We start from the raw sequence: 9,812 nt of genomic DNA on the forward strand, positions 1-9,812 counted from the left end.
TTCCTGTTTAACTTGAAAGCAGGGGTCTTGCTACAGCTGGTACAGACTTCCACACAGGAGAATCCATTTCCGAGCAGGTTTCTCCTTCCATAACTGTGTGCAGACTGCAAACAAACGAGCTGTTCATGTCCTGAGAAGCATCAACCTTGTACTTTACGCATGTCTGGCAAGAGACAGAGTGAGGCAGCACAGCCTTCTGTTCAGAGATTTTTGGGATCGAGAACCCATGTTATTTTCTAAACAAGAAAATGTAAGAGGTGATTTATTTGAAAGAGAAGAAGAAAGTGTCTCAGAAAAACTGCTCAACTTTCACTGGCCTCTAATGAAAGGAGCCACAATGTCTGAATTGTGACCACAGCTCAGAAATAAAGGTCACTAAAAACACATTAGAAAAATGCGTGGAAAGTGCTTTGAAAAGCTTAAATATAGGAAAAGGAGAGGAAAATAGAGAAACTAGAGGAAGATGACTCAGGAGCTTCTAATAAAGCACCAGATCTGACACCAATACTCACTCTGGTCAGTGGCAAGTCATTTAACCTCACATGTAAAATGAGGATAGCAGCAACCTCTTGGGCATTGGGAGACTTAATTAGTTGCTATTCGTAGATTAAACAGAAAGTCTGAAGGTGAAAGCACTAAATGCTAGGTATTATTAGCCTCTGAAGTATTCGTTTCTGTAATTGGGCAACCCCAACATTACAAAAAAGTGGATCAGTGTCAATTTTTGAAAGAAATTTATTCTTATGGTTCTACCATGTCAAAAGGGTACCCGAACAAGGAATTCAGCTTTTAAAAAGTAATAACTCCTAACACATCTACGTAAAACACAATGCAACTTGTCATCTTCAGTGCAGAACTTCTGACTCCTACCCAAACTCATCCCACACTCCGTAGCAGGAAACACCATCTCGTCTTAACCAAACAGCTCTGCGAGCTCCATGGTCCCAGAGCTCCGTGTGAAACTCGTACAGCGCTGTGCACGCAGCAGCACTGACTCGTTAACACAAGACACATCCGTTTGCATGGCGGAACTCTTCTTCATGCTGCCCGGTCCCTCTGTAGCCAGGGCTGAACTGCCCAAGCCGGCTCCACCAGTGGTTTTGGAGCTGGTTTCTCTGTTCTTCCAAGGCAGGGAGAAATGACCCTTGGAGAAGTTCAAAACCAAAAAGAAAAGGAAAAGAAGAGCAAACCCAGCCCCTAGGAGTTTTAAAACAATCTTCTCTCTTTGACTGTCCGCAGATTTCTGTTCTGCTGCCTTGTTCAGTAAAGAAGCTGGTGCCGAAGCCTGAAACCCCTCAGCTCCCGCTTCATTATGTGTTCCTGCTGTGGCAGTAACATTTGCTTCCTCAGGCTTTTCTCGGGCATAAAGGGCATAGCGGGACACAGTGATAACAAATTCCTTCCCTTTGGATTTCTCTACCGAGAGACAATCATAGAATCCAGCCATTGCTTTGTCACATTAAATATTGCTATTCCTCCATCACAGAGGAGATATTTAGAGTCCTCGGCCTGAAGTCTGCTCCCATTAAACTTCCACACTATGCGTGCCAGATTCGACAGAGGAACACAATGAAGGTGAACGTTGTTTCCAAGGGTAAAGAGATATTTCCTCACTCTATTTTCTGAAATTAGGAAGATAATTTTTTGAAGTAAAAACACTGAGGATTTAGTTGAACTTACAAAACTAAATACATATTCAAATAAATACAACATTTAATTCACCAGTCTGACAATGAGTAATGAACAGGTAAGGGGTAAAGACACAGAAATCCCATTACAACAGGTCTGACTGTCAGTCACATCTTGCTGGCCTTATTCCCACTCGTGTAACAGAATGAATATGGAACTAAAAGCTTAAGACTTTCAGGTTTTAATCTATACATAGCCATGCGTAAATAAATTCACCTTTATATGCCTCAACTTCTATATTGGTTAATGGCATCTCTTCACAGAAACGCTTTGATGTCTGCACAATGCTTTTATCAGCTATGTAAAAGTTCCCCAACTGTCCCACTGATTGCCTTATTATCATTTGTTGTGCACCATAAAATATGCAGGACTAAAGACAACTCTGACTTTAAAGAGACATAAGTGGAAGCAAGAGATACATCTCGTGTCATGAAGAAAGCAATGTATTTTGCAACTCCTTACGAAGTCGCTGCATAATACCACCAGATCACACACACCTACAATTCTACATTCAAAATAATTTCCCAGTCCAGCTAAAAATAATGAAAATAAATGATTTTAAACAGCTGATAACAAATAGCCTTCTTTTTAAGTGTGCTCTTGAATAGTATGTCATGTATCTGCAGAACAGCATCCTAAAGCAGTGACAGATTTAACAAGACAGCTGATGTGTCGTGTGATTTCTGCAACACCAGTAACTTCAAACGGGTCACATTTATACTTCCCTCGAGAGTAAGAGTTTCAGTCTGAACTGAAGTATTCTGACATTGAGATTGAGAAGGTTAAGAGCATTAGGCAGTACCAGCTAGTGTGCTTGTTTCTTTTTTCAGGGTTTTTTTGTCTTAGTTCAAAAGTAATAATGAACATGATTTGAATTCTGTGGTTTTCTACAATGCAACAATTCCAGTGAGCACAAAGCATTTTGATCACATGAAGTTAAAATATTCTCTTTCTTAAAACAAATATTCACATACCTACACTAAGGCAGCTGGAAGCATCCCCATCTTTCACACTTTGAATTAAATTCCTGGAAAAAAAAGAGAAACAAACAAACAAACAAAACCAAACAGATGAAAACACAGACACGAAGTGTCCCACCTTGTGTCAAGCCATTTCTAGGAATCATCCTAGTTTTGTGGTACAGACATTAAGAGTGCACCCATACAGCAATCTCACATCAGGTGTGCAGCTGAAACAAAAGCTTTTTACTCACTCAGTGTGCGCAGCCCGGTTTGCCAGCAGAATGCACTCGGCAGCAGATTGAGACCAGGCACAGTACGGATCCCTGGCCAGGACGCAGTCCCAGCAGGACGTGTACTGGGGGCACTCAGCAACGGGGAGCTGAACCACTTGAGACAGGGACCCTACATAGAGCATCCCCTGGAAATGCAGGAGAGATTTCTTTCACAAGAGTGAGTGAGATTTAAGCTATTATTTTCTAATATGGACTGTGAAGTTTTCTGGTATTTATTAAAAATATCAGTAAACTGAAAATCTTGTGAGAATAGATGGGTGATATGAGGAAAAAACCTAGCTTTCCAAAGCATATACAATGACAGAAATCCTTCCCTAATGTTTTAATGAACATAAAGGCTTGTTTCAGTTCTATTTTGACACACGCAAATTCTTCTACAGAAAAAGGATGTTTTGTGCTTCTGCTATTAACAGATATGTGATTGAAGCAGAATTATGAGACATTTACAGGCCATTTAAAAGCCAGAACAACAGCAGAGAAGAGCAAGGCCTGAGGCAAGCGATTACAGCATTCACTTTCCATATGCGGGGACAGGAGTTGTACCTTTGCAGAAGACAGCTGGAGATACTGTACAGGCTCAGGAGACATAAACAGCTGTAGCTCTTCCACAATGAACATTTCCCCATCGCAACTGAAAGCTTTATGCAAATATCCATCATCTACATAAAACGAAATGTATTTCTAAAGATAAACTTGTTTAAACACAGCATAACATTGCAGGCTGATAATTCATGTTGAAATTAGATAGAGATTTAGAAGACATTCCTGGGCAGAGGAAATTTTTGAAATTCTTCAAAGCAATTCTTACTTTTTCAATAAGAGAGAAGCAATGATTATTTTTTTCAGGGGAAAAAAAGACCTCAAACAATCCCTGAATTTGCAAATATTATTATGTCAAGTCTCCTTTGATATGGAAAGTTTCTAAAGAGAGCTTTTTAATGTCCGACAAGCCAAACACACTTAATCTAACTGTGATGAAAATATTAAACTAGCAAGACAGCTTCTCAGTGCAAAACTTCAAACAAAGCTGATGAATACTTCTACTTTTTTGAAGTCTCAGAAAAAAATCTGGAACAAAATACATAAAGATGTATAGTGTCTTTTCCTAAAATAAAAGCACTTACCTGTTCCTAGAAACAACATCATACGTTTGTTTATCTAGGCCAGTAACTCTGTCTACTACAATCCTGGTATAGTTTGAACCTCTGTTCAGCAGCACTGGTCTGTTACCAATTGGATTTACAGAGTTATCCATTAGAGGGTGATCTCTAACAAACTGCAAAACTTTGTCAGGCAAGAGGTATAATACCCAATACTCCGGGCAAAATTATCAATGCACTAGAAACAAAACAGAATGGACATGATTACAATTGCTTTTACATTTCACTAAGGTATGTAAAAAAAGGCATATTTTCTTCTAATAATTCTGTTATTTCTAGTTATTTTCAACAGATAAAAGCCATTATTTCCCTCACACTTTATGAACTAGCTATAACCCCTGTCTCCTGTGGAGAGGAACTGTAAGCAAGCCAGCTTTTCTAGGAACCTTTGCACGATGGGATGAGAAAGCAGGTATCTCTCTGCTGTTACAAACATAGCATTTATAACCGTAAAACATCAGCTAATGATTTGCTACTAAAAAGAGATAATCCAGAGGCTGTGCTTTAATTAGAAGAAGTAAATTCGTATTTACAGCACCAGGACGTGGAACTGGCACTTCTCCCCTATAAACCGTCCATTTAACAGGGGAATGCTCTGCAGTTACTGGTCCTTTGTAGTTTCCTTTGGAGAAGACTTCCTGAATAGTTTTCATACTGTATGCACAAACAGCTGATATGTCTAATCTTCCCCTTAAAAAAACATCACACAAAAGAAAAGCAAGTTTTATTGGCTTTTATATAGAAAAAAATACTGTCAAATATCCCAATCTTCACAGCGCACACTGCTGTATCTTTTCCAGGACTGGTCAAAAGTTACCTAACACTAAAAATACTTCTCTGCTACAGTTTTCATGATTTGCTAAGACAAGAATAAAACAAAGACATTAATAAAAGATGGTATTAAATATGTTGTTAAATTTCAAGTACCTGCCCTCAAATAAATTGAAACAGCTTAGAAAATGAAGACCTTCTGACAACCTTTCTTGTAAGCAGACAGAGGCGGCCAAGTATCAACGTTTTGACAGGATTCTCCTCCAGACACAGACCATTAATTCTTCTTCTAATCCCTTTAACTCATTGTATTGAAAATCACAATACTTTCCCTCCCAATCTCCCATTAAAATGCTTTTCAAAATGGTAACTGAAAATTTAGGTAGACTTTTAGGAGTGCCTGGATGAGACATTGACGTGATTTCAGTTCTATCAGTGAATACCAAGTCCAAGTCTCTTGGTGACACACAAAGAAAGAAAAGTTCTACAAATTCCTATCTTAGGACACATTGAACCCAAACTGCCACAGTGAGAAATAAAACTCACATAAGTGCCAGTGGGTATAAACTGACAGGAAAAAAAGGTGGCAGCAGGTTAAGCTGCATTCTGGTAATTCTGCTGCTTTTGTAAAACATGAGAATTACCCACTCAGGACTACTTTGTCACTGGTATTTTTTGACATGTAAAGTTTAGATACACTTTTTCTTGTTTTTCTTCATTAGTCAGAGCATTAGGAAATAGCCAGGAAACACTAAAACTTGTACGGGATTTGTCTGATTGCAAGTTCAATGCAGTTCTGATTGCATTTTCACAGCACATTACATCAGACAAGCAGGCCACAACAGATACCTCTTTTGGGACAGGGGAGTAATCCTGCACCTTGAAATGTCAGCCATTTCCTTTAGTGCAATAAAGACCAGAAGAATCCAAGGCTTTGTGTATGTAATTATGTAATTTTATATGTAATTAGTTTTAATTACCCCACCATCCGACTACAGAAAACATAACTCTCAAAACTTGGCTTAGGAGCAGCTTTTGGTTAGTCTTTAATTGAAGGCTTTGGCCCAGGAACCAAAACCATTTTGTTTCAGATGATAATGCTTGCTCAGTTGGATCAGGCTGTAAGGAAAACAAATGTGGCCCATTAAAACATGCAGAGTAAGTAGCTGTAGCTCCTTGTTCTGAGTTAAAGCCAAAAGGCTGCACTCGGGCTGTTAATACTGAAGTGGGAACCCCTACTCAGGTCATTAAAAGCTTTAGGAGTGTATGTAGCCTGTGTCTCACCATTGCTGGGAAAAAATTCCATAAAATATGCTGTCCTGCCACTTTCTTCTCCTAAGTAAAAAGATGTCCTGGACAACATTGAAATGGAAGCTTAATTCTGGAATGGAACAGGAAAGGCGGGATTTTAAAAATGACGTCCACCTCCTCTGCAATATGCGCTTTCCACCAAGATCACCCTAAACGAAGGAATAACACCAGCACTGTAGAACACAGACAGAAATAGGTGCAATTTTCACCTGTTAGTGTTGCTGTGGGGAAAAATATGGCTGCCCTTTCAATACATATCTCAGTTCAAAGACAAAGAAAAAAGGTTTAAATGTCAAATGCAACCTGAACAGCTGGTTCTGGTCAAGCAGGAAAAAGAGGAAGCTAGTTCAGAAATAAAATGTATATGACAGAATTTTGTTTGGTGAGCCACTGTAGATACCATTGTTAATCACTCAAGTATGAAGCTTCATCTGAAATAAACTAAAAAAAATAATTATATATATATGTGTGTGTATATATATATACAAACAAATACTGACTCTGCAGATACGGGCAATTCTGGACACCAAAAGCTTGTCATAGAATTCAAATTCAACAGCTGTTTCAGTGAAGAACACATAAATTTTGTCATCATCTCCATTTGGATTAGATGCACTTTCGTGCACTATTTCCATGTTGACAAAGCTTGGTTCTGAAACATAGAAATACACAAAACATTTTAAGTTTATTAAAAAAACCCAAAATGCCTTTTTAAAATTAAATCTAACTGAATTTTTTGTGAATTAGTGACAAGAGAAGGGCTGAAAAGTATTTATGAATCGATCAAACATTAAGAGAAGGAACTGTGCTTTCATAAAGGGAAAGGGGCTGTGGCTCATCTCATCACTGTAGTTCGTAGTCACGAATTTCCGTTAAATTCTGTCCTTAGTTTAAAAGCTCACACTGCCAAATCAATCCATAACACAATATTACATTCTAGACAGAATCCATACACTAAATTAAAGTTCAAGAGACTGAAACGTATTAAAAAACTTACCATTTAACCATGATGTTTTAAATTCTGTTTTCACAGGATTTCTCATACTGCGAAGTATTATAGGTTCTGTTCCCAAAAAGTTATTTGAAGTAGCCAAATAAAACTCCCCATCTGTAAACATGTGGAAGAAATCAAAACGTAGAAATTACTTCTTTTTAAAATGCAAAGACGTATCACAAGGAACAAACTGGGGCTGACATGCAAAACCAGAATTAGGATAACACGATGCGGTAACTTAGTTTAGGCGAGGAAAACATTTCCGGTTGCATGTCAGTCCAAACGTACCTACAAAAACAGACGCATAATTCGGAGTTGGTTCAAACGGACGCTTTCCTCTGCTCTCTTCAGCTCTTCCTTGCAGGCTTATGTTTGTCCCATGGATAACCTATGGCAAACAATCGCTTAAATAGGATGAAAAAAATAACATTTGAGAAGTACTTCTCTGGTCTTTTCATAAAAGAATTAGGAAGGTTTCCAATTCTCAACAGGAAAGGTGTTTAAAGATCTCCCACACTACTCGAGTATCTTCAGTAAAACCTGCATTCAAACATAATTACCATGTGATCACAAGTTGGGTGATAGGCGTTGGTTCCACAGACATACAAGTCAGAATTATTTCTCTTATGGAGGAAGAGGATGTAGTTCTGGCAACTTATCTAAAACAAAATCAAAATGAAATGTACATAGCGTAGTGGATTGCATCTGAAAACATTCTGATGTCTTAGCAGCAAGCAAACAAACCCAACAGATTTAAATGAACTTGCTTTTACTTTGTCTATTAATAAGAACCCTGATACTGCAGCCATTTTCATTTTAGTTAATAACTTACAAGGGGAAACAGAAGTTCCTACCTTGTCCTTTCCTCTATGAATACATTCCAGTTGTCTTTCCTGTGTAGGAAACCAGTATTCCTAAAAGCCAAAAGCACTTGTAAGGTGGTAAGCTGCAATTTTAATTGTTTTCCCCACAAAATTATATGTAAAACAATCCCTAAATAATCCTGATTTTAAATCTATTTGGTAAATAAATTCTTTTTCTATGTATCTCCATAACATACAAGGCATAATAAATAATCTAAAAAGGTGCATTGCTTGGCTTAAATATATGTATCTTCTGTGATGAGGTTTCAATCCTTGAAACAGTAACACTTCTACACATTTTAAATCAGAACATTATGTTTAAATTAAGAAACCCATAGACAAAGTAACTTTTTAAAGAAGGTATGGGAAAAAAAAGTCTTTCCTTTACCCTTGCTATTTCTCTAGAAATATTATTCAAGTCAAGAGCAAAAACTGCATCTCTGCCTCCAACAAATAAGGTATTGGTTTCTTCACTCACGAGGAGAGTGGAAACACTGAATAATCCTTCTTTCATAAAAGTGTTTATATTTCCAGCTGTAAATCATAGAAGATAAGTTCTTTTAAAAATATTTATCACTCGAATCACAGTGTTATGTAATGAAAATTCCAGATTGAAAATAAATGGTAAAAGCTTATATGCATTTCCAGAACATTTTATAAATAATATGAAAGTATCTGAATAAATGCATGGGTATTCTTTTCCCAATTTATTACAGGAAAAGAAATAATGCTGTTATTACCTATAAGCCAGAACCTCCAGCTACAACACTTACTGCTCAGGCATAAAAAAAATCATTTGGATGAGTGCATCTGCAACACTTCAGGTGAATCAGACCACAACATTCCTTCTATGCCTAATAAAAAATAAACTCCCAACACTCTACTACCTTTTTTTTTGCTTGTGAAATTCCTGTTTTTCACTTACTTTGGTACTTTACTGTTTTTCTGGGAATGCAGTCCCCAACAGAAGCTTCTGTCTCTTGCATTAATTGCAAAACAAGATAAAGGACAACAGCAGCAGCAGCAGCGCTACCCATTTTCGGAGATTCAACCAGGAGTAAGTTCTTCCCAGTTCTTATTCCTTGTCATTAAATAATTACAGGCAGCAATTTCTTCATGGCTCTTGAAAACATCCCGCAGAAGCCCTCCAAAGGAAGTATCTGTAATCTTCAAATACTTTCTGAAACTTGTCAAAACCTCTTACATTTTCCTTTCAGATAACTACTTCCAGACATCCTAAAATTAAAAGCAGTTTAAGTTCACGGTAGTATTTGGTTACCTTCATTTTTAGAAGAGATGGACAACCATGCCCTTTTATAAAATTCCAAGCTCTACCAGCAAACGAAGCTTTGCACCAAGCCTGTGATTCTCATTTGCAAGCTGCGCTGTTTCAGATTTTCTGCAGGGTATCAGAGTACGATCTCACAAAAAGTAAGAACAAGTGGGAACATTTTGCAGCAGTCAGCTATTTTAAGTATTTAGGAAAAAATCATAGCTAAACCTGCTTTATTTCCAGTAATTCATCAGGTTTTATATGTATTATATAAAAACAATATATATACACATATAAAATCATAAGCTATGGAAAAAAATGTATTGTATTAATTAGAATCAGGTACTTTTATGCCTGGAATTTTGGCATTCCATCAAAATGAATATGCCCTCCAGCCATGCTGGAAAATTGAACAAAATTAAAGCTAGGTATTTGTCACCTGCAATTACAGAAACCATCAAGCCAGATTCCCAATCTTTCATAAAGAAGTGAATCT

The 9,812-nt window shown here is 37.4% G+C and overlaps 1 protein-coding gene across 1 annotated transcript; it reads right to left on the minus strand.

The window, feature by feature from the left end:
• Positions 1–2,902: 2,902 nt before the first annotated feature.
• On the minus strand, positions 2,903–9,080 carry LOC104543895 (semaphorin-4D-like; the record flags this gene model as incomplete). Its single annotated transcript, XM_010188613.1, has 9 exons — positions 8,982–9,080; positions 7,741–7,839; positions 7,469–7,568; positions 7,184–7,294; positions 6,687–6,838; positions 6,160–6,335; positions 4,710–4,794; positions 4,069–4,074; positions 2,903–3,069 (listed from the first exon to the last, which is right to left on the minus strand). Coding segments are annotated over exons 1-9 (995 nt in total), but the record flags the coding sequence as incomplete, so codon positions are not given.
• Between the last annotated feature and the right edge of the window lie 732 nt (positions 9,081–9,812).

This window comes from Mesitornis unicolor, unplaced genomic scaffold, assembly GCF_000695765.1.
Source record: "Mesitornis unicolor isolate BGI_N332 unplaced genomic scaffold, ASM69576v1 scaffold1377, whole genome shotgun sequence".
Taxonomy (NCBI): domain Eukaryota; kingdom Metazoa; phylum Chordata; class Aves; order Mesitornithiformes; family Mesitornithidae; genus Mesitornis; species Mesitornis unicolor.